Source organism: Prionailurus viverrinus, chromosome B1 (assembly GCF_022837055.1).
Source record: "Prionailurus viverrinus isolate Anna chromosome B1, UM_Priviv_1.0, whole genome shotgun sequence".
Taxonomy (NCBI): Eukaryota; Metazoa; Chordata; class Mammalia; order Carnivora; family Felidae; genus Prionailurus; species Prionailurus viverrinus.
The window spans coordinates 97,220,387-97,248,360 of record NC_062564.1 but is presented as its reverse complement, the minus strand read 5'-3'; the positions used below and the strand labels follow the sequence as shown (position 1 = coordinate 97,248,360).

General features: G+C 37.0%; 1 protein-coding gene across 2 annotated transcripts in view; it reads left to right on the top strand.

Annotated features, from left to right (window-relative positions):
• Positions 1-5,791: 5,791 nt before the first annotated feature.
• HSPA4L (heat shock protein family A (Hsp70) member 4 like) overlaps positions 5,792-27,974 on the top strand; it is a 51,682-nt gene continuing 29,499 nt past the window's right edge. Inside the window, exons 1-7 of one of the 2 annotated variants that reach the window (XM_047855965.1) lie at positions 5,792-5,866; positions 7,100-7,297; positions 19,472-19,529; positions 21,247-21,387; positions 23,333-23,455; positions 27,313-27,412; positions 27,770-27,903. In XM_047855965.1, coding sequence (XP_047711921.1) covers positions 7,191-7,297; positions 19,472-19,529; positions 21,247-21,387; positions 23,333-23,455; positions 27,313-27,412; positions 27,770-27,903 — 663 coding nt within the window. In that variant the 5' untranslated portion in view covers positions 5,792-5,866; positions 7,100-7,190. Of the gene's footprint in view, positions 5,867-6,395; positions 6,440-7,099; positions 7,298-19,471; positions 19,530-21,246; positions 21,388-23,332; positions 23,456-27,312; positions 27,413-27,769; positions 27,904-27,974 lie in introns of those variants that run through there. The other variant, XM_047855966.1, reaches the window with a different exon arrangement.

The following is a 27,974-nucleotide window of genomic DNA, read 5'->3' as shown; positions in this document are numbered from 1 at the left end:
GAAAGGTACAAAGTGCTAGAAAAGGAAGGAAACAAAGTTAACCTGAGGCAGTCTTGGAGGCCTCATGATACCTTACACTGGATCTTAAACAATATTGAAGATTTTTTTTTTAATTTTTATTTAAAAAAATTTTTTTTTAATGTTTATTTATTTTTGAGAGAGAGAGACAGAGTGCGAGCAGGGAAGGGGCAGAGAGACAGGGAGAAAGAGAATCCAAAGCAGCTCCAGGCTCTGAGCTGTCAGCACAGAGCCTGATGTGGGGCTTGAACTTATGAACCATGAAATCATGACCTGAGCCGAAGTTGGTCACTTAACTGACTGAGCTACCCAGGTCCCCCTTGAAGATTTTAATAAAGCATGTAAAGTTTGAGCTATATTCCAGAGAAAGACAGTGGCACAAAAACTTGGAGAAACTTGTCATACTTGAACAATAGTAAGTGGTCAAGCTGGCTGAGATAAAACAATAGATGTAGAAAAGTGATAGGAAATAGGGTTGGAAAAGTAAATTGGTCAAACTGTGAAAGGCTTTCAATGCCAGAGTGAAGAATTTACACAGTGGAGAACCATCACTAATTTTTTGAAGAAGTAAATAACAAAGTCAAAGCAATACTTTAGGAAGATAGCTTGTTACTATTAATAGGAGAAAGACAATGTAAAAAAGAACAGGAAGCAAATTACTGCAATAATCCAGTTGAAGTAGAAATTCTGGATCAAAGGGGTGCCTGGGTGGCTCAGTTGGTTGAGCATCTGACTTCAGCTCTCAGGTCATGATCTCACATTTTGTGAGTTCAAGCCCCATGTCAGACTCTGTGCTGACAGCTCAGAGCCTGGTGCCTGCTTCAGATTCTGTCTCCCTCTCTTTCTGCCCCTCCCCTGCTCAACACTCTGTCTCAGTCTATCTCAAAAATAAACATTAAAAAAATTTTTTTAATAAAAGAAATTCTGGATTAAATATTTATTGCAAGTATATGAGCTAAATATCTGGCAATATGGCAGATTGAATTTACACAGATACCTTCCCTCACAAACATGAACATATTGGATAAAATATATCCAAAAGAAATTTTTTTTTAATAAAAAGGGAAATACTATATGTCAGCAACAAAGATATAGCTAGGAACATTGCTGAGAGCTAACACTGCATAGCCTCTCACAGGATTCAGAAACATGTACAGACCTAAGGGTAGTTTTGACACCCACATGTAGATAGGAATTATGAGCTTGGGCCCTAGTAAAGTAAGGGGACTGAAACTGAACTCATCATGGGTACTGAAAGATTGGAAGGAGTGGGGTTTTTTTTCTTTTTTTGAAAGCGTTAAGCATATGACTATTTCCATATGTTTTTTATTTGTTTCAATTTTTATTTAAATTCTAGTTAACAGATAGTGTAATATTAATTTCAGGAGTAGAATTCAGTGATTCATTCATCCTCTATGCATAACACCCAGTGCCCAATCATAAGTGCCCTCCTTAATAACCATCACCCATTTAACCCTTACCCTAGTCCCCTCCCCGCCAGCAACCCTCAGTTTGTGCTCTCTAGTAAAGAGTCTCTTTTATGGTTTGCCTCTTTTTCCTCCCTTATGTTCATCTGTTTTGTTTCTGAAATTCCATATATAAGTGAGAGAGATTAAGAAAATAGACCCCAGATATAGTAGACAAGAAGATTGACAACCATTTCAAAGCAGTGAGTAGGAAAAAAGTCATCTATGAGAAATCAAAACACCCAGGTTTGTGCCAGCACAAAGTACAGTTGACCTTTTAATGAATGTGGAAGCTAGTGGTGCCAATCCTCTGCATAGTTGAAAATCCATGTATAATTTTTGATTTCCCAAAAACTTAACTAATAGCCTATTATTGACGGAATCTTCACTGATACATAGTTGATAAACATATTTTTCATGGTATATGTATTATATGCTGTATTCTGACAACAAGGCTGGAGAAAAAAATCTTACTGAGAAAATCTTAAGGGAAAATAAATTTACAGTATGATTCTGTAGTTAACCAAAAAATCCACATATAGTGGATCTGTGCAGTTCAAATCCATGCTGTTCAAGGGTCAACTGTATTATATACATAAACACTATCTGTATGATATATGAACTCCAAACTGAAAAATTAGAACTGTTCTGGGACTAGTGAGACTCCTCAGGGTTCTGACAAAAAAAATACAAAAGCTTTCTAGGATACTTCTATGACCCAGGGTACACAAAAATTCCCACAGAAAAAGTAGCCTCAGTGAAGGTGAATTTATGGTCAAAATATAATTCATACCGAGGAAACAAGAAAGCACTATGTGGCAGAGTTGGCACATAAAAGAATTAGCACCCAAGAACTAAAAATGTGATAAAATATTCTAAAAGAGACTATAAAATTAGAATGTTTAAAGTGATTAATAGATTTTTTGAAGGGAGAGAAATGATGAAAACAGTACTGTATGAAAGGACAAGTTTGAAAATTAACGTCTAAAAACGGTAGAGTGCTCGAAATTAAAAATAGATGACAAAGAAAGGTTAATAAGAGTCATAGAGGTTAGAATAGAGAGACCCTACGCATTCTAATAGGAGATCCAAAAGAAACTGAAAAGAAGGGGTGAGAAGCAATTATCAAAGGGATAATGTCTGAGACTTCTCCAGAACCTAAAAAATCCATTCATCCTCAGGTTAACAAAAATCTCTGAATACACTTTTAGAAATCCATACCTAGACACATCGTAATTAAGCTGCCAAATATCAAAGAAAAAAAAAGACAAACTCATGATTTTCAAAAGAACAATATTTAGGGGCACCTGGGTCGCTCAGTCGGTTAAGCGGCCGACTTCAGCTCAGGTCATGATCTCGCAGTCCATGAATTCGAGCCCCGCGTGGGGCTCTGTGCTGAAGGCTCAGGGCCTGGAGCCTGTTTCAGATCCTGTGTCTCCCACTCTCTCTGACCCTTCCCCATTCATGCTCTGTCTCTCTCTGTCTCAAAAAATAAATACACGTTAGAAAAAAATTAAAAACAATATTTAGTCTCTTCAATAATAATGGATGCCAAAAAAATAAGGGAAGGTAACTGTCAAGAATTCTATACACAGCTAAATTATTATTCAAAAATTAGGTTAAGAAAAGATTTTTGAGAAGAACAAAAACATAAGTTCAATCAGAGACCTTTATTTAAAGAATTACTGAAAGAAAACTGAACCCAGAAAAGAGTGGGATACAACAAGCAACAAAGTAAACAAATTGGTAAATATATTGGTAAATGAGCACTGGCTACAAAAGACTTTTTCATGGGAAAAGTGACTTGATGAATTGGGGAGTAATTTGGCCTTGTTCTCACTTTTCTTGAGAGCCTACGCACATTCTGGTCTATTCCTCTTGGATTTTTAGAGGGGTGGTCTATCTCCTTCTAGATAAATCTGCTTAATTCTGGGGTGCAATAATCACAAGCCTATAGATGCATACATTTCTGTAATGTTTTACCAGCAGTATTCATGCTGGTATTTTTATATCCATTGCCTGCTCTTCTATCTCAGTTGTTTGAAAATTCAGGTAGAGATTCAACTAAAATGGTATCTGGAAGGAAATTTATGACTGCAAATACATGTATTAAAAAATAAGAAAGACTGAAAATTAATGAGCTAGGTGTTAAACTCAGGAGATCAGAAAAAGAACAAAGTAAACATAAAAATATAGAAGGAAATAATAAACAGCAGATGAAGTAGAAAACAAAGACACTGTAACAAAGCACCAGTGATAGGAACCAAGAAAAAAAAAAAAGATTCAAATAAACAATATTAAGAATGAGAAAATGGAGGGATGCCTGGGTGGCTCAGTCGGTTGAGGGCCCAATTTCCACTCAGGTCATGATCTCGCGTTCGAGCCCTGCCTTGGGCTCTATGCTGACAGCTCAGAGCCTGGAGCCTGCTTCACATTCTATGTCTCCCTCTCTCTCTGCCCCTACCCTGTTCACTTTCTCTTTCTCTCTCTCTCAAAAATAAACATTAAAAAAAAATGGGAAAAAAAATGGACATATAACTGCAGAAGAGATTTTCAAAACTCATAAGTGAGTATTCAACAATGATAGCAAATGTGAAAACTTAGCACGGTAAATTTTCTGTAAAAACATAAATCAATATTAATTCAAGAAATAATAGAAAACATAGACTATAACCACTAAAGAAATTTAACCAGTGGTCATAAGCCTCATAAGCTCAAGGTCAAAATGGTTTACAGGCATATTTTACCAAAACTTTGCAAAAGAATAAAGAGAGGAAATGTCTCAACTTCTCTGAGGCTAGTATAATCCTGATATCAACAAGATGAGTAAAGAAAGGAAAATTTATTTAAAATGCAAACATTCTAAATAAAATAAGCACAAGCCAAATCCAATAGATCTAAAAATAATCAGAATATCATAACGTAGCTGGTTTATACCAGGAACACAAGGATATTAGAAAAATCTATTAATACATTAACAGATTAAGGGAAAAGAAAAAGATCATACCAATAGATAAATAACCTTTGTTAAGTTTCAATGTCCACTTAGGAGAAAAACTCTTAGCAAACAGGAAAAGAGGATAATTTTAACTTACATCAAAAACACGGAAGTATTTGTTAGGCACAAGATAAATATGCTTATCACTACTGCTCATATTCAACATCATATTAGAGACTTTAGGCAACATAATTAAGAAAAAACAGGTAAAGGATTAAAAATGAAAAAAAGATTAGTTATGTCCTAGGCCACATGATTCTATACACAGAAAATCCAAGAAACTTTACAAATACTAGATTTATGAGAGTACAGGAAGGCTGCTGTATATGGATCAATGTAAATAAGTCAATATTCCTATATTCTAGCAATGGCTAGGCATAACTTCCATTTTTTGGCCTTTTTGGTGCCAACTAAGCACTATTGTTATGCTTACATTATTTAATAATAAAAAAACAACATAGTAGGTGTATTTGTCTTTAACAGATTTTGAACCTTGAGTGTTAAGTCATTTGGCAAGGTCCTACCACTATAAATTAGGTGAGCCTGGGACTACAATCCAAGTCTATGTGACCCCAAAGCTTGTCATGCTTTTAGCCACTAGGTATTATGATTTCCTCCCAGTAATAGTAAAGAATGCGATGATAACACCTTGCTCCTGACCTCAACCGTTTCTTTTTAATATTTTAAATGTTCTTTAATAGAAATAGAAAAATCATTCCCACATCCTCAAGTTTTACAGACAGCATAGATAAATGGTCCTACAGGAGTTTCAGGATAAATCTGGAATAAATCTAGACGGTGGTAGGCTCAAAAGGATGATGGCAGAAGAAGCAACAGAGGAGGAAAGGTAGAAGCCATGAGACGCCCAGTACGGCTGGGGGCCCAGGGTTCTTTTGGGGGCGGCAGTACCGAATCCCTACTCTGCTCCCACACTGCCTACTGGGAGGCCGCTCCACCCAGTTTGGTAGCGTAGAAAAAGACCGAGGACAGCGTCAACCGGGAGCTACACATTCTCCTGTGTGCTTGTGCAATGGGAGAAAAATGTGACTCCTTAATATAAAAAGACTGGTTTCAAAACAGTACCGTACATTCCAGTTTCCTTAGTATTACCGTTGAAAATGGACTTCATGTTCCTCTTAGCAACAGCAGCTGGAGCTATATTCACAGTTGCTGCTGCTGCAGTCGCAGCATTGATAGTAGTAAAAAGTGTAAGTTCTTTAAAGAAGAGAACAAGTAGGAACAAGAAGAGTATTAAAATATCTGGTAAAAAATCCTATTTCAAGAAGGAAACAAATAGGAAACAAGAAACATACAAAGAATTGGGTGAAAAGGAACAGGGAACCCACGAGGAACTGAACAAGAAGGAACAGGACAGTAAAACTCTGTAAGTGTAAACTATAACGATTAATTTTCAGATAGACAAAAGATGCAGATCAAATGAAGGCAAGCAGCTGGACCACACTAGGCTCTTTTTCTGCGGACCAAAGGGCAGAGTATGGAGGGAAGGCACAAGTTTGCCTGGTGTCATAGTGACACACAGCCGTAAGGTCACTTTCCTGTAATACTGGTTTTCAGAGGTGAGGGTTAGTGGAGGAGACCGCATCTTTATGATAGTGTAAAGAAGCTACATGAAGGGAAAGTTGTCAGTGCGCTCTTGTTTCTTGGCCTAAGTTTGTTCTTTGGCATTGCAGGCCCTGGTAAGCAAAAATAAAACCCTAAAATTTGTTCAGCTTCTTTCACACAAGAAAATGCAGCTAGTGAAATGAAAAGGACTCCTTTCTCCCCCGCCCCGTGAACGGCAGCGCCCCTGGAGGCAGGTGAGACGAGGAGGCCGCCGTGCGGCACAATGGGCGCCACTTCACAGAGCCAGGCGCGGCGCGCGGCAGGACGTCGCGGCCAGACTGCGAGCGCAGTGGGCTGGAGACACATGGGCCCCACGGGGCGGCGAGGCCGACGGGTGGGTGCTCTGGCTGTGGGTAGCCCTTCTGTGGGAAAGAGAGAGGAGGCGGCGCCAGGCCAGCGCCTTCCGGCCTGCGCTACCGACTTCGGGCAAGCCTGGGCATTATCCAGCCACTATAATTAGGCGTGCCCCTAGTTGCCAAAACAACCCAAAAGGGGTGCTTCAAAACACACCGGCAAAGCGCGGGGCCGGGAGACTGCCTCTTACCTAGCCCACCCGCAGTGCTCCCAGCTGCCGCGCGATGGCGAGCAAACTGCCTTCGCTTCCCCTCCTCTCCTCCCTGATCCTCCCCGATCCTACCCGCTCCGCCTTCTCCCTCCCACCCCCGGCTGCCTCAGCCGCCTCCATTTTCCAGATCTTTCTCGAACCCGCAGCTCCTCGGGCAGCCGTTGCCCGAGTACTGACGGAAGGGGCCGAAGTCTAGGCGGGGAGCAGCCTCGGGCGCGGAGAGGAGACTCGCGCACCTCCCTGGCTGCCGAGCGCGCAGGCGCAGACGTATGTAACTGCCGGTTGGAGGCGGCCGAACCGCAGTGGAGAGAGATCTAGGCGGCGGAGGCAGCGGCCCGGGAGGCCTTCATCTCCGCCGCTGCTCCCCGACGCACTGTCCTAGATTTAATGCGTAGCGACTTCGGGTTGTTTTTCCTTTGCTTCTCTTAGGAGTCCCAATTCCTGGAGCAAGAGCTCAGAAGAGGACGCTGTTCCCGCACAAGAGGCTTCAGCACAAGCACCCCGACGATTAGGAGGCGGGATGTCTGTGGTTGGCATTGACCTCGGCTTTCTCAACTGCTACATCGCTGTAGCAAGGAGTGGCGGCATCGAGACCATCGCCAATGAGTACAGCGACAGGTGTACCCCGTAAGTGTCTTGGCTTGATCATAACCCCAACCCTAACAAACGTTTACTCCAGACCCTACGACGTGGTCCTGCCTGCTGGTTTCTTCTGATGCGCGCCGAACCTTGTGATGACAGGTGCAGCCCATCAACTGCAATCTCTAGAGACCGCAGGTTGGCGGGCCCAGGTGGGAGTCGGACTGCAAACCTGCTTTTCCTTCAAGGACAAGGGTCTTAACTCGCATAGTTCTCGAATCACCATTCTGTAACCACACACGCCCCCATCACCCCTTCCCCGCCTCTGTTCCCCAGGCCTGCTTAGTTTTGGGGGGTTGGTGCGGAACCATCTCGATATCCTGAACGAATTTCTGAAAAGATGTCTGGTTACCTTTAGTGGGGTTTGCCTGAGATTATCGGCTGCGGGCGGGCAATTCCCATTAGCTGAGTAAAGAATTCTTCGTTCATTCTGCCCTTTCTCCTTTCCCCGTGTCTTTCTGCGTGACAGCTTTCAGAAAAGTAAGAAATAAAAACTTAGACTGCATACATCAGAAAGATGAGTTGCAGCGTCATCTGGCATTTATTTATTTATTTATGAGAAGTTGTTAAGGTGTGCGGCGTTTTCCCCCAATGCCCTTGAAAATTCGGGGTAATCGAGCCGATTTCCAGTGGCGTATTGTTAATGATGCATTAATAGCGAGGGAGTGAGGGATGGGTGTTGTTGGCCTCCTGTGTTGGTAATGTTAGTCTGTTAATGGAAAGCGGTGCAACTAGAACCTATCAAAAGCGTATTTGTGCAGAATGAATCGTAGAAGGATCAGGAGGCTGTCCTGTATAAACATGACTGTGGAGTGATTCTTTTATGAACAGTCGATGAAAGACTTAGGAGTGGCATTATGTCACGGAAACATGTTTCCACATGTTCCATTGTTTCTCTCTTCTGCCAAGTTTGTTGGCAAAGGATAATTAGACAAAGAATAATTAAGACAGGAATATGAAAAACTAGCCTTTTATTGTTGGCTCCTGTTTCCCGTAGTTTTATGAACAAACCAACTGTTCATATCTTACTTTCTGTGGAAAAGTAAACATTAATTAGACTCTCCAAAATGTAATATTTATGTAAATATAAGACTAATCTTAAGATCAGTGTTAAACTAACCCTTTAAAATGATAAAATTACTATACTTTTATGAATAATTAAAAAATGTCAAGGAGATGTTGAAGAGTAGCTTACCTGAAGCAGTGTGTGCTTTGGTTTCTTTCAAGAATATTCCAAAGGGTTTTATACCATCTTATTCTAGATACATTTGTTATATTCTGTGCATGTACATCCATGTAAAATTTGCATGTTTAAATTCTCAAATATGAGCATAGTACTGTTACAATGCTTGCTTCATTTTACATCTTTTTCCAACCTTTATGCACAATGAGAGGCTGAGGCAGTAATTGTGGACTCATTTATGACTTCATGTCTGCCAGATCTTGTTTAGCACCACAACAGATACAGGCTGCCAGAAAAGAACCAGTAAATTCCACTGTCCTCTTTGAGCAGAGTAGAGGTTTAATGGGGACAGTCTCTGGCTTCAGGGACTTAGCCCGTGGAAAAAAAGTGACGGGTAGGATGAACATTCCCCTAATCCTTAAAGCCTTATCCTAAAAGATCAGAAACTGGAACTGTAAGACGTACTGTATTTCCGGGTTCAGATGTCTTAGTAGTGAGTCCATGACCCTCTAAAGAACCTGGCCAGACTTAACAGGGTGTTCTTTAAAAATTAGGGTGCTCATTTTCATGTTCTAGAAGTCTCTTTACTACTATTCTTAAGCACATTGGCTAATTCTGTGTGGCTGAGATTTAATATGATATTTCTGATCTGTGTGTAAGAGCCACTACTAATACCTAGAATGAACCAAATCCAAATGAGAAAATCGGTCAGGTGGAAGTTTTGTATTCTTAGCTTGCATCAGCAACTCTGTCCTTCTTTTTCATGGCTGTGTACTGTTATTCAGGATCTTTTGTTGCTGAACTAATACATCACTGTAGTTTGTTTTTACACTGTATTTACTATGGAGCTTAAATTATTGAGTGAAAACAGCTTTTCCAGATACCTGGACCTTTATTTATTGAATACTTATCTTGCAAAAAGCATAGCTATTAGATAACCTGTAACTTTTCTGAAACGCTACAGTATTTAATGATACATATAAACTAGCTCTTCAAAAACTTTTTTTTCTATATTCTGGTTGCTGACACCAAGGTAGTGAGACATAGGTATTTCCAGAAAGAGGAAAGGAAAGAATTTCTTGCAGAAAGAAGAAGGAAGTGTTCCATTTAAGTTAGTTGGTTTTGGCATTTATACTTTTTTACGTTCGTTTCATTAACAGAATTGATTATGTATGTATACATGGGAAGCTCCCGTGTATAAACCAAGAAGGACGGTTTAATGGAAAAGATAATTAAGTTTTGGCCTACAATTAAGGGACCAAGAACAAGTAATTTAACCTGTTCTTCAGATTCCCCTTCTGTAAAGGTGGAATGCTTGTACTCGCTGCTCTTCTCTTGTGCATAAACTGAAGAGGGAGAAGGAAATTAACATGCATAAGTTAGAGGAAAAAATTAATTTCAGAACATTTTCTTATTTAAAACAAGTACACATAATAGTACATGTTCATTGTAGAAATACAGGCACATTATGGGGCGCCTGGGTGGCTCAGTCGGTTAAGCTTTCAACTTCTGCTTAGGTCATGATTTCACAGTCCATGGGTTTGAGCCCCACATTGGGCTCTGTGCTGACAGCTCAGAGCCTGGAGCCTGCTTTGTTTTCTGTGTCTCCTCTCTCTGCCCCTGCCCTGCTCGCACTCTGTCTGTCTCTCAAAAATAAATAAACATTAAAAAAAATTAAAAAATAAAAGAAGTACAGGCACATTAAAAGACGAAAGTAAGAATTGTAATTCCTCCATCCAGAAATAAAACTTAGAGTATTTTCTCTGTGTTTCAAGGATAGATTATACTTTATAGCCTGTTGGGTAACTTCTTTCTATGTAAAACATATTTCTATACCATTAGTTTCAGTGTTTGTATAATCATTTCTTTAATCCATCCCTTTTTGGACATTGAGGACATTTTTTAATAAGCCATACTGCAGTAGCTATTTTGGAACTAAATTTTTTAACCTTTAATTCCTTCAGATTCTTAGAAGTAGGATTACTGAGTATGCACATTTTTAGATAAGTTTGTATTATTCAATTAAGCATATAGATGTGGGGATTGGAATTTCTATCCCAGGCTTAATTATATCAAAGTGATTAGTTTCTTACAGGGGAAAAGAAAACTGCAGCCAAGAATCTTCATTCACTATTAGATTAAAGCACGTAATCAGCTAAAACACGCTGCCTTTGTTGATAATAGTGATTGCCATGTGCCAAGCATTGGGCTTCCATTGTTATACATGCTACATCAATTCTCTGAGTTTGGTAATACTAGCTTTTTTTTTTTTTTTTCCTCCTTCATAAGAAGCCTAAAGCAAATTTAAATGTTTTGCCAAGAACTTGTAAGCAATGGAATGGATTCAGTTTCAGGCCTCTTTGACCCCAGAACCTCAGTGTCCTCCATTATCCATTGGCATAAGGATTGTATATCCATATTAACATAATGAGGAATAACGAGCACATTATTTGGCTGAGAAGCATCTTTGCTCTAATATCAATAAATTCATCAATTTTTGGCTAGTTTCTAAGAAATACTGTTTTAAAATGCTTTAATAGGCTTTTAAGTTATTTTAAGAACATGTAAAAAATCTTATTTTGTTTAAAAAATTCATAAAATTATACAAACACAAAATATGTTATTTTAAGAACATGTAAAAAATCTTATTTCGTTTAAAAAATTCATAAAATTATACAAACACAAAATATGTTAGTACAAGCATATGGGGGAAAGCAGTACGGAAGACAATAAACTACAAACAATGCATATTTCTTGTGAGTAGAATTAAGGAAGATGTGCTTTTAATACATAGACTATAATGTTTTGAATTTTTATGAACCTATTTTACAATAAGGAAAAGTGAAACTATTTCAAGAGATTTTTGTTAAGTGTAGTTTGTATAAATTCTATATGATCAGAGTTCGTATTTTGTTTTTTGGTTTTCTGTCTTTTTCCCTATTTCCCTTTATCAGTGTATGAATAATCCGAAAATGTAGCAATATGTTACTTATATGTTACATTGAGGCGTCCTTTTCAATGTACACACGTAGAAATCATTTACTTTGGGGTATTAAAAATAAACAGTTTTGTACGTAGGAAATGCCAAACTCCAGAGGTTAATGGTAGATAGTTGGGTAGGAGGACTTTTTATGATGATAGCAGTTGTTGGGGATTGGGAGGGAGGGGAGGCTTTTACATTTTATTTAAATACTCTTTGTACCATATGAATTGGCTTTGTATGTTTTACTATAAGCTTATGTTAACTTTGATTAAAAATATTTTAAATGCAAACCAGAAAGTAAATTTCCTTTGTCTTTTCCCAACCACCTAGTAAACTTCAGTGTGTACGTTTCTAGGTTTATTACAAATGTATGAACATGCATACATAACTGGGATGTTTTTCTATTTGTTTTTAACAAAAGTAGAATTACATAATATTTTGCAATATTTTTTTCAGAATATAGTGGACATCTCAAACTTGTGCATTTGGGTCTAATTTACCTCATTTAAAAAAATTTTTATAAGAAAGTTCTTATTAAATTTCCAGTTAATGTACAGTGTAATATTAGTTTCAGGTGTACAATTCAGTGATTCAGCACTTCCATGCAACACCCAGCGCTCATCACAACTCTTAATCCCCATCATCTATTTAATCCATCCCCCCACCCACCTCCCCTCTGGTAACCCATCGGTTTCTTCTTTGTAGTTAAGAATCTGTTTCTTGGTTTGCCTCTTTTTTTTCTCTTATGCTCATTTGTTTTGTTTCTTAAATTCCACATATGAGTGAAATCATAACGGTATTTGTCTTTCTCTGACTGACTTGCTTAACATAATACTCTCTAGCTCCTTTGGGTAAATACCTGCTAGTGCAATTGCTGGGTCATAGGGAAGTTCTATTTTTAACTTTTTGAAGAACCTCCATACTGTTTTTCAGAGTGGCTGCACCAGTTTGCATTCCCACCAACAATGCAAGAGGGGTCCCCTTTCTCCACATCCCCTCCAACACCTATTGTTTCTTGTGTTGTTGATTTTAGCTATTCTGACCTAATTTATTTAAATGGCTGTACAGCATTCCATTGATGCACTACATTAGTGGACATTTCAAATTGTTATTTTGGTGTTGACAAAAACAAAAATTCAATGAATACCTTGCCTTTTTTGTTTTTAATTGTGCTGAGAGAAGTGGAAAGGCAGATGGCTCATACATTAGCATGGCCAAAGCTAGGACTGTAAAATTTTTTACTATGAATATTTTCTATGATAAAATGAGTCTCTAGTTATTGCCTTGAATTTGTGGGTGAGAAATTCTGAAAAGTTTCTAGAAGGCAAGGAATGATAAGTACAAATTACATATTATCTATTGTGAGTTTAAGGTGTTTAACATGCTATTGGTAGTCTTTAGTATGTATGTGGTCACTACAATACAGATTAATCAGCATAGCTGTGTTCTGATAAAGCTTTGTTTACAAAAACAGATGGCAAATCATAATTTGCAAATCCCTTGTCTAGGCATTCGTAATTGAAAGAACTTTAAAATTATTGTGCATTGCTATTTAGAATTTGACCTGTTGAATTTTAAGATAATCAGCTTTTCAGTTAAATATATCTTATTTAATATGACTAATTAGCTTTTTAAATATGTCTTCCTATGTATAGTTGACCCGTGAACAATATGGGTTTGAACTGTGCACGTCCCCGCTTAATGTGGACTTTTTTTGACAAATACAGTACACTACCATGAATATATTTTTTCTTTCCTATAATTTTCTTAATATTTCTTTTTCTCTAGCTTAATGTAAGAATACAGTGTTTAATACATATAACACACAATATGTGTTAATCAGTTGTTACCACTAAGGCAGTAGGTTATTAGTAGTTAAGTGGGGAGTCAAAAATTATACATGGATTTCCAACTGTGCAGTGATTCAGCACCCCTAACTCCCTCATTGTTCAAGAGTCAACTGTAAGTGTTCATGTGATTTCTGTTAATAGTTTCAAGTTGTGAACCAATTTATTTATGAACTAGGCACATATACTAAAAGCATTTGGAATTAAATTTTTATTTTTTTATATGTTAAAAATTCTTTATCCGTTGACCATATTGAAAGACTGGAAAGTTTTTGTTATTACTAAATCATATATGCCTAGGAGTCTTATTTTTCTAAGTAGCAAGCTAGAAAGCAAATGGCAACCATAAGTTCTTTTGAGAACATTCCTCCCCCACTTCCTTCTAGGGCAGTTTTTTTTTCCAGATAGTTAACCTTGGGAAATAATAACCAGATGTTTTCTTTACAGCAAAACTTCTCAGATCTGTTAATTTGTTTATAGGCATTGAAACATTCCAAGGAAAGAATGTTTTCCTCAATTTATTTGAACCTCCAAGGAATTATATTCCACAGAACAGTATTTGGAAAATGATGCTATAAAGCAGTGGTTCTCAGTTGGAGATTTTGCCTCTTAGGGTACATCTGACAATATCTAAAGATGCATTTTTGGTTGTCTGTCTGGGAGTGAGGAGTTGGGGGGATGGAGGAAGGGTGCTACTGCCATCTCAGGAGCCCCTGATTTAAACCAGTTGATTGCCCTCTCATATCATCATTAATTCAGCCATTGTTTTCTTAACATGTGCTTGATAATAATTGTGATCTTAGGGAAATTGGCAAGGGAAAGCTGAAAATTTTTTAAATAGGGCTATTTTTTAAATCAAAGTGGTAAAATCAAGAGGCTTTGAATTCTTAGTGGAGATTGACAAAGAAGTAAACAAATTTAAAGAGTATGGACCTCTTAGGTGAGAATGAGAAGTCTCATAGTCTGTTGACAGTATGTGTTTTCTCCAACCTGATTGGTTTTGGCCTTATAAAAATAGACTTTATAAGAGAGAAAGAAAGTTAATCTTTAGTTTTAAGGGAAGATACAAATACAGCTTTCTTAAAGTAACACCTGTCATTTGGTTTTTATACCCCTCCTTTGTTGAAAGTGACATAGGACATTTAGTGACATAGGACATTTAGACATTGTTTGTTTAGAATTTTTGGCATTCTCTGAGAATCTGGGACTACCGCTAGGGTGGCAATATCACATTGGAAATTAAAGATTTAAGGGGCACGGTGCCTGGGTGGCTCAGTCAGTTAAGCGTCCGACTTCCCCTCAGGTCATGATCTCACAGTCCAGGAGTTCGAGCCCCTCGTCAGGCTCTGTGCTGACAGCTCCGGAGCCTGGAGCCTGCTTCAGATTCTGTGTCTCCCTCTCTCTGACCCTCCCCCGTTCATGCTCTGTTTCTCTCTGTCTCAAAAATAAACAAACATTAAAAAAATAAATTAAAAAAAATAAAGATTTAAGGGGCATCGTAAACCCTGTATTTTTTTGTTTGATTTTAGGTATAAAATGGAATTTCTAAAGAGTTGAAATAAACCATAGAAAGTATAATATAAATAAATTATTGCGGTATACATTTGGGTAAACTATTGAATATTAAACTCTTGAAACTACTTTATAAAAACACTTATGTAGGCTGAAGTGTGGTATAATGTGTTTATTTCCCTTGGTGTTAGTAAAGTCAGGTAAAAGTTTTGAGAGATACTAGGTATTTTTATTTTTCTGAAAATATTTAGCAAGTATTTGTTTAATGATTGCATTCAAAAATCTTTTTGAAAGAAATTGAAGGAATTTGAAGCCTTTTAGCTATGTGAGGAAGGTTTTCTGCATATGGTAACTGGGTATTTTCAAGCTATAACATTAAATTGTTTCAACTTTAAAGTTGTCTTTTAACTTCAGAGAATAATAATGGAAACTCACTGTTCAGTTTTTCTGTGAAGTGGTATGTGTGCAGCATAGTTCAAAGAATCTAGCACTTACTAAATTATAGTTGAATCAATGTTATTTGACGCTAGTGTTCTAACAGAAGGTAAGTTCTTAAAAATCAACTGAATAAGATTTTTGGTACACTCAAGTGATGGTAGCCTAGTATTGAAAAATTTTAAATGTTCATAAGTGTGTCCAAATAATGGAATTGAGAGAAAGACAGATTATAATAAAGTAGTCTAAGAGAATGCAAATCCATATTTTCTCTGATGAACTGAAGGATGGAATGCCAACCATCCACATAGACAACCATATTGGGTATGCAAAATCTCTTCTGTTGGGGACTATGTTGAACTGAATTATTTGGAAGATGATTTGCTTGGATGTCTCAAATGTACCTCAATCTCAGCATATCCAAATTAGCACTCGTGATGGTCCATCCTCAAACCTGTTCTTCTCACAGTGTTTTATGGCTCATTAAATGGCACCCTCTGGGGGTACCTGGGTGGCTGAGTCAGTTGGGCATCCACAACTTTGGCTCAGGTCATGATCTGACTGCAAGTTTGTGAGTTCGAGCCCCGTGTCAGGTTCTGTGCTGACGGCTCAGAGGCTGGAGCCTGTTTTGGATTCTGTGTCTCCCTCTCTTTCTGCCCCTTCCTCGCTTGCATTCTCTCTCTCTCTCTCTCTCTCTCTCTCTCTCTCTCAAAAATAACATTAAAAAAAAATTTTTTTTTTAATGGCACCACTCTCTACCCTCGTATCCAAATGAGAAACCTAGACATTAGTCTTGATACTTGCCTCTTCAGAGCTCTTACCTGTTTTGGCACTGTTCAGTAAAAATGTTAGCCACATGCATAAATGTTCTAGTAGTTACATTAAAAGGATAACAGGTGAAATTAATTTTAATATATTTGATTTAATTCTATATATCCAGAGTCTTATTTCCGTATTTTAAAATCAATGAGATATTTTATATTCCTTTTTATTTTTTTTAATTTTTTTTTTAATGTTTGTTTATTTTTGAGACAGAGACAGAGCGTGAACAGGGGAGGGGCAGAGAGAGAGGGAGACAAAGAACTTGAAACAGGCTCCAGGCTCTGAGCTGTCAGCACAGAGCCTGACACAGAGCTAGAAACCACGAACTGTGAAATCATGACCTGAGCCGAAGTCGGATGCTTAACGGACTGAGCCAGCCAGGTGCCCCTATATTCCTTTTTAAATATTACATCTTCAAAGTCCAGAGTATGTTTTCGCACCTAAAATAAGTACATTTCAAATCATACCAGTCACATCACATGTGACTGGTGGCTACCATATTGGACAGTGAAGATACAGTCTGTCACCAAGTCCTTTGAGTTTTACCTCCTGAGTATCTCTTAATTCCTTCTCCCCCTGTCTCAACTGCCATCATCCTGAATAAAGATTACTGGTAACTTCTAGCCTTTGTCCCATCAGGTCACACTGTGGCCAAAATGATCTCTGCCAAATCTCCTTTACTTCCACCCCCTTATCATTTACTCTTCCTCCAAATCTCATCATTTCCTTGGGTAAGCCTTTCCTGATCCTCCTCCTCTAGGTCAATTCTGTTACCTACTGTTTTTTTGTTGTTTAAGTTTGTTCATTTATTTTGAGAGAGACAGAGACAGTGCTAGCAGAGGGAGGGAGAGAGGGAGAGAGGGAGAGGGAGAATCTCAAGCAGGCTCTGCACTGTTAGCACAGAGCCTGATGCAGAGCTCAAACTCACAAACCTCGAGATCACGACCTGAGCCTAAACTAAGAGTTAGACATTTAACCAACTGAGCCAGACAGGCACCCCTGTTATGTACTCTTATAGCACTATGTATACCTTCTGTTGTAGCACCTAGTTTACTTTCATTTGTGAGTCTGTAGCACTTGTAAGTTCCAAGAGCCAAAACCACGATTTTTCCCCCTCTAACAAGAGTGCCAGGCATAATTACTCAACCAGAATCTGTTAAATTAACTAAATGAACTTAACTGCCCTCCTTTAAAATGCAGTAGTCCCCAATATAACAGTGTATTGTTCAACCCTTAAACATTGTACTGGGGGGCGCCTGGCTGGCTCAGTCGGTTAAGCATCTGACTTCGGCTCAGGTCATGATCTCACAGTTCGTGGGTTTGAGCCCCATGTTGGGCTCTGTTCTGACAGCTCATAGCCTGGAGCCTGCTTTGGATTCTGTGTCTCCTTGTGTTTCTGTCCCTCCGCTGCTTATACTCTCTGTCTGTCTCAAAAATAAATGTTTAAAAAAATAACAACACTGTTCTTATAACACTGTGCATTTTTTCCTCTTTTTTTTTTTTTTTTGTCTTACATATGGGTAAGAAATGTTCTCTTCATTGTTCAGAAGACTTTAATGAATTCCCTTTACCTACTGAAATAAATTTCAAATTTATAATCTGTCATTTGAGGCCCTGTATAATCTAATCCTGAAAGTATCTATCACAATGTCAAATGAAACTGCCAAGTTGTATTCCCCCTAGTCTCTAAATACGCATTACCCTTAGGAGCCATCTTTCTATTCATTCAATAAGTGTCTTTAGTATATTGCCAGATAATGATCAAAGCCAGTACTATACAGTAGGACTTTGTATTCTACTGTATATCTTTTTTGTTCTGTGTGTATTCTGTTCTCTGTATACCCACCGGCCACTTATACCTGTTAAGCCCTTGAAAGTTCGCTGTTGAGCACTTGAAATGTGAATAATGTTGAGAAACTGAATTTTTTATTTCGGTTAAACTTTACTAGCCACACATATAGCTAATGGCTGCCATATTGGGTAGTGGAGATCAAGGGAATGGGGCACGCATTATCTGCCCTCATGGAGTTCATGCCCTATCATGTGGCGATATAGTCAGTAAATAAATTGTATTAGATGGTGATACATTTTGCAGGAAAATAAAATTGGGTAAACAGAGGAGATGCATATGTTTGGGAGGAGCAGAAAATGTTATTTATAGAAGATAGGAAAGATGTTAATTATAAGCTGATGTTTGAGCAGAGACCTGAAAAAAGTGAGAGTGAGTGCAAGCCATATGGGTGTATTTAGAAGTGTTCCAGAAATAGAGGACAACATGTACAAAGGACCTGAGGAAGAAGTGTGCTTGCCCTATTCTAGAAATAACAAGGAGACCAGTGTACCTAGATTGAAGCTACAGGGTAGAGCAGCCAAGGACCAGACCAGAAAGGACTTTATTGGCTGTTGGGGACACTTAAGCTTTTGCTTTGTGAGACAAGACACCATTGGAGGATTTTCAGCAGGGGAATTTCATGACCTTAGTCTTTAAATGGATCACTCTGGTTATCATATTGAGAATAGATGTATACTTACATACCAGAAATGTCCTTTTGAACAAGACAGATGGCTATTAAGATGTTTTGTCTTTCAAATCTTAATTCACAAGTCACCTCTTTTACTTGCTTTTCCTAAGCCTAATCATATAGAAGTAATTATTCTTTTTTGTTAGTGTATCACAGTTCTATATGTTGATTTTTTTCAGTAAACTATAAATTCTCCAGCGGCAGTGATGATAGCTAGTATGCCCACAATGCTTGCAAATATTTATTGGTTGAGTGAATAATTACCTGTAATTACAACTAAAATCATAGAAACACTTTCTTGAATTTTAACATGAAATAATATTTTGATGAAAATATTGCTCTACATTTGCCTTAGAATTAAATCTAAATACAGTAATAAAAAAATAGCAGTGATAGTGTTCAAAGCATTGTCTATATTCATTTAATCCTCACACAACTCTGTGAGTAGGTATTATTATCATCATTATCTTCCAGATGGGAAACAGAGACAAATAATGGTTAGGTAATTTCTACAAGATTATAGAGCCTGGATTTAGATTCATTCAACCTGGCCTTAGTGAACTCAGTTAATTTTTTTAGTAGGTCATAACCTGTAGAATTTGAAAAATAATTTTGGGGGCCAACATAGCATCCCCAGGTATTAGCATTTATTCTGAAAATTCTAACCTTTATTCTGACCACTGTTCCATTACTTATGAAACAAAAATATGCAAAATTCTGATGTTCATTAATGTATTTTTAGAATATACATGATTATGTTAATCCATTTAATTCATTTTTTCATAAGGAGAAGCAGAATAATGGCATATTAATGTAAACCTACACTGAAAATAAACTTTGTGTTTTTCTCCCGTTTAGGGCCTGTATATCTTTGGGATCGAGAACTCGAGCCATTGGAAATGCAGCTAAGAGCCAGGTAAATTGTTAATGTAGATGTTTTGACTTACAGGAAGAATTAATGGAATCTTGGTAATTAAGCTTCCACTTTATGTAGTTAAGAGTGAAAAAAGAGGAAGGGAAATTGGACAGACCTTGATGTCTTTGTATTTTAATAGATATATTTTGCTTTGGGGGTTGCAAAATATTTCTTAAATTTTATTAAAAAGAAACAAAAGTCTTTTTAGAATTGTGAAGTTAGGATGTTGCTATCCTATGACACCACTTTTTCCCTGTATGGTCACTTTTCTATGAGGTGGTATCCTATCTAGTATATACACTTCAATAAGTAAGTGATGTCTTACTGCAAAAAGAAGGTAGGAAAGATGGAAGAACTAATTTCCAGAGTAACCCAATGTAGCTACTTTACATGGAATCAGTTTAAGTATTCATATTTCTAGGCTTCTGAAGTGTCTGTAAGTGGAACATTTACTTTTAATATTCCTTATTACAGGTTCATTTTCCTTGGACTTTATTTCCCTAAACCAAAAGCCCTTAACAATTACTTCTTACATTTTAATGTGTACCTGGGTTTTTTCCTCATAAAATAACTTTAATGGGACTTTTTTCCCTCATGACTTTGTAGGAGTAATTAACTCCTTTATCTAGGAATCTCTGCTTAAGATTTTGTCAAGGTTGTCTTCTAATTGGCCTATATATGAAACTGTTTATCTTCTCTTCCACTTTCATACTGTATGTAAACAAATGTTGAGTTTGTTTCAAAATGACTTCTTCACTAAAGTTTACATTTCATATTCTGTTTGATCTTCTAAGTTGTATGATTGATATCAGAGTCTCTGAAGAAAGCAAACTAAAGTTATTCCTGTAAAGAGACCAATGTGGTAATTGAGCATCCCTGTAGCATTTATCTCGTAATTGAAGAGCAAGATCTATTTGGCTTTAACTAAGAGGACAACAACTGGATCTCAGTAATATTCTATAGTTTGCACTACATGTTCTAGTTAAGAAAAAATTACTTTCCTAAAATATAAGCCATTTACAAATTAAGACACTTTAATTTAGCATCATGCTCCATAAAAGAAGTTTAAATTTACTAGCCTTGGAGCAGTTCTCAACAATGAGAAATTTCACAGAGAAGAAAAGAAAAATGGTGCAGTAAGGAACACAGTTTCAATAAAAACACAGTAATGAAAGTGGAAGGAAATAAAAAGTACTAATTCACTTAAAGCAAAAGTGTTGAGGGAAACCATAGAGATGAGTTGTAGATTGATTTTCACTGTATTATTTGAAAACCTTTACACTTTTGTTCTTTCTTTTTTGAAAACATTAATTTTGAGTCTACATTCCTAGGATAGGATGATTTGAGGGGCAATAGTTAAGATGCATACATTCTTTAAAAATTTTATTTTATTTTTGAGAGAGAGAGCATGAGCGGGGAAGAGGGGCAGAGGGAGAGACAGTCTTAAGGAGCCCAATGCAGGGCTCAATTGCAGAACCCTGGGATTGTGACCTGAGCCAAAATCAAGAGAATCTGATGCTCAACCACCTGAGCCATCCAGGCACCCCTAAGGTGCATACATTCTTACTGTATAATTTTACTAGTAGCTGGAAGGCAGATAAATGAATGTGTCTAATTCTAAACTTAAATGTGTAGAATTGGTGGTTTAAAAGTATAGCATAGTGTTCATTTTGCATTCATTAAGTAATTGATAAAGAAAAGTGTTTACTGTCAACAGATAGTCACGAATGTAAGAAATACAATTCATGGCTTCAAAAAGCTTCATGGGCGATCATTTGATGATCCCATTGTGCAAACTGAAAGGATCAGGCTTCCTTATGAGCTGCAGAAGATGCCTAATGGAAGTGCAGGAGTTAAGGTAAGCTTTATATTCCCAGAGTACAAACATTTAAATTCAAGAAAACAAATACAATATTTCCTATTTGTAATTTAACTTTTTTTGTCTGGACACAGTACACACGTACCAAGGTATAGACAGTTTTTGTTGTAATCTTTAGTGAGTCCAAAAAAATTCTAATTAGATAACCTTTTAAATCCAAACAGTACTTTTATTGTCAAGAAAAAATGATCATTATTTGGAGAACTTTTAGAAGTGAACTGTTTTCAATTTCAAGCGATAAAGGCAGAGGCATATGTGATTTAGAAAAATAGACCCCAAAGCTATATTAATTGCTATATTAAAGCAAACTTCTTCAAAGTGAGAGATGGATTCTTGGTTTTTAATTCTACATCCCGAGACAGTAAGTTATAGATTGGTTAACAAAACATGTTTCTGTTGATTTTTCAAAAACTAACAAAATACCTCAAAACACATAGAGTTACCATGTGACCAGCATTTTCACTTAGTTGTGTACACCAGAGAATTGAATGATATGTGCACACAAAAACTTGTACATGATTATTCACAATAGCATTATTCGTAATAGCCAAAAAGTGGGAACAACCCACGTGTTCATCAGCTGTTGAGTGGATAAAGAAAATGTACCTATACAATGGAATATTATTTAGCCATAAGATGGAGTGAAGTACTGACACATAATTCATACAGATGAACATGGCACAAAATATAACACTTACACATAGATTGTGCTACTTGAGAGAGAAGCTGTTCGTAACTCTTCGAGTTTAGTGTTGTTTTTAAATTTTTCTTTTTAACGTTTATTTTTGAGACAGAGACAGAGCATGAACAGGGGAGGGTCAGAGAGAGGGAGACACAGAATCTGAAGCAGGCTCCAGGCTCTGAGCTGTCAGCACAGAGCCCGACGCGGGGCTAGAACTCACGGACTGCGAGATCATGACCTGAGCCGAAGTCAGCCGCTTAACCGACTGAGCCACCCAGGCGCCCCTGGAGTTTAGTGTTAATAGAGTAAAATTTTGTTCACTGAGGAAACAAGTTACAGGACAGTTTTTTTCCTCTGTAACTGTAGTTACTATATGGGTTCCAAGGTAGCTTTTTATTGCTTATAAATTTATTATTATTTTTAAAGGGTTTGATTACTTAAAGCCGTACGTCTTCCAGTATTCCTTTGTTAAGCACTGTAAAGTTTCCTTTCGTGTGCTTAAATGCAACCTACTCTTAAACCTATGTATAAGATGAAGTAGTTATTTGGTCTAAAAAAATAGTAAAAATTTCATATATGTATCTCTAATATTTAATTTTATTTTCTGATATTTAATTTATTTACTCCCAGAAACTTTGGAATAATACATATTTTACCTTTTTTTTTTAAGTTTAATTATTTCTTTTGAGAGAGAGAGAGAAAAAAAAAAATCCCAAGCAGGCTCCACACTGTCAGTGCAGAGTCAAGCAATGGGGCTCAAACTCACAAACTGTGAGATCATGATGACCTGAGCCGAAATTGAGTCAGATGCTCAACCGACTGAGCCACCCAGGCATCCCTCTTTTATTTTATTTTTTTTAATAAATTTTCTTTTTCCTTCCTTTCCCTAAAATTGTAAAACGAAAGCTTTCATTTTAAGCCCAGGAAGAGTTCTGACTTTCAAAAGAAAGATTATTTGATCTTTTTCTTATTCATTATGTGCTTGGAAAGTGAATATAAATTGCTTTTGTGAGAGGTGGGGATCTAACACAGGAAGACATTTTTGAAAACAATTTGTTTAATCTGTATAAGGCACTTGAACTTTAGAAATAAGGGGTTGTAATATTAGAATAATCTTTTCAGAATATAACTTCCATGGGCAAAGACTACCTTTTTTCACTTTTGTTTATCCATCATGTATAGAGTAGATGTACATGTTGGATGAATAAATGACTTAATAAATATCTCAACTTGTGGTTTTAGGTGCGGTACCTAGAAGAAGAGAGACCTTTTGCAATTGAGCAAGTTACTGGAATGCTGTTGGCCAAACTTAAAGAGACTTCAGAAAATGCTTTGAAGAAACCAGTGGCTGACTGTGTGATTTCAGTAAGTTTTACTTCAATAATGAATACTTTTAAATCACACTTTCCAATATATTAATTTTATGTTGAAATACTTTTCTTCCCTTTTCTTTACTCTTATTTAGTAAATAATCTATTCTTTTTAAAAAAAAATTTTTTTTTTTTACATTTATTTTTGAGAGGCAGAGAGACAGAGTATGAATGGGGGAGGGGAAGAGAGAGAGGGAGACACAGAATCCAAAGCAGGCTCCAGGCTCTGAGCTGTCAGGCCAGAGCCCGACGTGGGGCTTGAACCCACACACTGTGAGATCATGACCTGAGCGCAAGTTGAACACTCAACCGACTGAGCCACCCAGGCATACCATAAATAATCTAAATCCATTTTTATTTTTACATTTTAAAAAGCCCACCTTATTTGATAAAGTTTAGGATTGAGTTTCCCCTAAAGTCCATTGTGATAATCAGCGAATCTTAAAAAAAACCTATGTATGTGATTAGTGACTGCTATACCTGTCCCACTTATCCCTAAGAATCTTTCCTGGTCGCCATTAACTTCTCACCTGTAGGGACCTTAACATTTTATGGCAAAGTTGAAAATTTCCAGCTAGGTATTTGAGATAATATATGTTCTGTATCGGAAAGAAAAATTCTTTTTTAAAAAAATTGGATATATTTAACATGTTACACTTTCAGAAATTTTGACATGCTTACACAAAACCATCATCAATCACTATCAGTATAATAAATATTTATCACTCCCCAGAATTCCCTTGTGCCTTCCTTAAAAGAACAATTGTTTACAGATAAGGCGTGCAACATGATGCTTTGACACACATACACATAGTGAAATGATAACGATTACTGCAGTTGAGCTAATTAACATACCCATCTCGTGTAGTTTTTTTTTGTTTTGTATTTGGTTTTTTGGTGGCAAGAACACCTAAGATGTATTTTGTTAACAGATTTCACCAATATACAATAACAGTATTACTAACTTTAGACACCATGGGCTGTACATTAGATTTCTAGAATATATTCATTCTATATAACTGAAACTTTGTACTCTTTGGCCAGTATCTCCCCATTTCCTCCACCTCCTAGGTCATAACCACCACTCTACTCTCTGCTTCTGTGAATTCAACTTTTGTAGATTCCACATGTAAGTGAGATCATGTATATTTTTCAGAAAGAAAAGGTCTTTTTTAAGGGATTTCTTCAAACATTTCATCATTTACTCTATCCTTTGAGATCCTATTATATATTGATAACTTTTTTAAGTTACTTGTCATCACCTAAATGTGAATGTATTCTTAATACAATTAACTTTCACTATAAAAGTTCAAGAGTCTCATGTTACCAGAAAAACAGAACCAGATTATGAACTCTTCAGTGAATTTAGTAATTAGATTTTTTATAGGGATTTAGAACTTTTTTGAGAGAAAAATAATGGAGCTTAGTATTTCGTTTTCCAGCCACTTAGTAATAGCAAATAATAGTTTACCATTGGCCAGGCACTGTTACAGGCACTTAATGTGTATTAACTCATTTAATCCTCAGAACTATTCTGTGAGGGTAGGATTTTTTTTTTAATTTTTTTTAATGTTTGTTTATTTTGACAGAGACAGTGTGTGAGCAGGGAAGGGGCAGAGAGAGAGGGAGACACAGAATCTGAAGCAGGCTCCAGGCTCTGAGCTTTCAGCGCAAAGCCCTATGTGGGGCTTGGACTCATGAATATCATGAGATTATGACCTGAGCCAAAGTTGAACACTTAACCAACTGAGCCACCCAAGCACCCACAGGATAGGATATTTTTAACTCTAGTTGTACAGGTGAAGAAACTGAGACACAGAGATGTTAACTTGCCCCAAATCAACAGAGCTGATAAGTGGTAGAGCCAGAAATCAAACCCAGATAGTTCATTCCCAAGCCCCTGCTTATAATTTTTCCATTACACTGCCACTTGAAAGTATGCATCAAAGTGGTATCAGTTTTAAAAATCCATCTTAAATTCAAATCCATCCCTATTAACTATACTTGATAACATTTTCACATCAGAAATTAGCGTCAGAAGAGAACATTATGAACTTCTCAGCCATTATTTACTTTGTAGTTGATGCAGTAGACCCATTGTGAACTGCACCAGGGGAAGTATTTTCTGCTTTATGCACTACTATATCCCTAAGTGGCTAGAAAAGTACCTAGTACGTAAGTGCTCCATGAGTATTAAATGAAGCCTGTGTTATAATTTAGATTTTTGTCAGAAGGATAATACCAAAATTAGGATAAACAAGTTTATTGAAATTCAAGTTCTTTTCCTGTTGTTAATAGGAGTTAAATGAAATTTCTAACTTCATAAAGCAATAAAATTGGAGGAGACAATTTACTTAAAATTGGAACAGCCCCAAGTCATTTTGTACATGAGTATACTTTTTTTTTTTAATTTTTTTTTTTCAACGTTTATTTATTTTTGGGACAGAGAGAGACAGAGCATGAACGGGGGAGGGGCAGAGAGAGAGGGAGACACAGAATTGGAAACAGGCTCCAGGCTCTGAGCCATCAGCCCAGAGCCCGACGCGGGGCTCGAACTCACGGACCGCGAGATCGTGACCTGGCTGAAGTCGGACGCTTAACCGACTGCGCCACCCAGGCGCCCCCATGAGTATACTTAATTAGCTTCTTAGAAATCTGTCTGTAGACACAAATCAAAGAGCTTCTTAGTTTGATAGAACTAGGTAAATCTTTTTAATGTTTACTTATTTTGAGACACAGAATAAGAGACACAGAGCAAGGCACAGAGCAAGCACGGGAGGGGCAGCAAGAGAAGGAGAAAGAAAATTCCAAGCAGGCTCTGAGGTGTCAGTGCAGAGCTTGAACGAAGGAACCATGAGATCATAAGCCAAAATCAAGAGTCAGATGCTTAACCGACTGAGCCACCCAGGAACCCCTAGAACTATGTAAATCTTAACTATAAATTTGAGTTTCAGTTTAATAGTTTTAATAGTAATATAGTTAATGTTTTTTGTTGATTTTAAAAGAAACGTGGGGCGCCTGGGTGGCGCAGTCGGTTAAGCGTCCGACATCAGCCAGGTCACGATCTCGCGGTCCGTGAGTTCGAGCCCCACGTCAGGCTCTGGGCTGATGGCTCAGAGCCTGGAGCCTGTTTCCGATTCTGTGTCTCCCTCTCTCTCTGCCCCTCCCCTGTTCATGCTCTGTCTCTGTCCCAAAAATAAATAAACGTTGAAAAAAAAAATTAAAAGAAACGTATGTTCCTTGTAAATCTCCTGCAGTATAGTTCCCCCCTCCTTTTGAGATCATAGCCATTGTAAACCTTTGGGTATTGTATTTTTCTGAGTAGCCTATACCTACCCAAAAATCATGCTACACATGTCCTTTTTTCTAATGTAGTATGGATACTGTTCCATGACAATTCATATCTGCCTGATTCTAACAGCCACGTAGGATGCCATTATATGGATTTACCATGATGTAGTTAATCAATCTCGTTTTAATAGTCTTGGGTTTTCAGCCTTTCATTGTTAAAGATGAACCAACATATTTTTTTTCATAGAGCCAACCAACACAAGAAGGATTTATTGAACATATTTAGAAACACTGCATTATTCCATCTTATTAATTGCTTTAAATTTGTGTTCATACTTTAGGTCAACACTTGATAGTATAGAAATTGCCAAACTTTAAAAAAAAGAAAGAAATAAAACTAGTATTTTTTTCTTGTTTATTTAAACTAGTATTTTTTTCTTATTAGAACACCATTCTTTGCCTTAAGCTGTAAATTTTATTACATTTATTTTACATTTTTAATTGATGAAATGTTTAAAATCTGTTACATCAAACTAATATATTAGTGTTTTAAAATACCAGATTCCTAGCTTTTTCACTGATGCTGAGAGAAGATCTGTGATGGCTGCAGCCCAGGTTGCAGGTTTAAATTGTTTAAGGTTGATGAATGAAACTACAGCAGGTGAGCACTTTGGAATTTAAAATCACTGTCAGAAAAATACCGTTCTAGTTTTTTCTAATTAATATAAAACATTTCTCTTTCTTTTAACTCTATTATGTCCTAGTTCCTGTAACCTTTTGTTTAGGAGTACAGTATTTTGGCAGAAGTTAAACATGTCTTCTGTTCGCAATAAGAATCATCTATGTTACAGAGTTATGGGTAGAAAAGAAATAAAAATCAAGTAATGAAAAGTTAATTTACCTTGAAATTAATATTTATATTCTTCTGTGTGTTAAAGTGCAACATCAAAGTGACTTATATCTTGTTTTCACGTGATTGCTATCTTGACATTAACCTAATTTCTTTGTTCTTACACAGTGGCACTAGCATATGGAATTTATAAACAGGATCTTCCCCCATTAGATGAGAAACCAAGAAATGTAATATTTATTGATATGGGACATTCTGCCTACCAGGTCTCGGTTTGTGCTTTTAACAAAGGAAAACTTAAAGTAAGTAAATAAATGATTTGCTATGTATTAAGTTTAATGGTTAAGAGCATGTAAGACTATATAGAGAACCT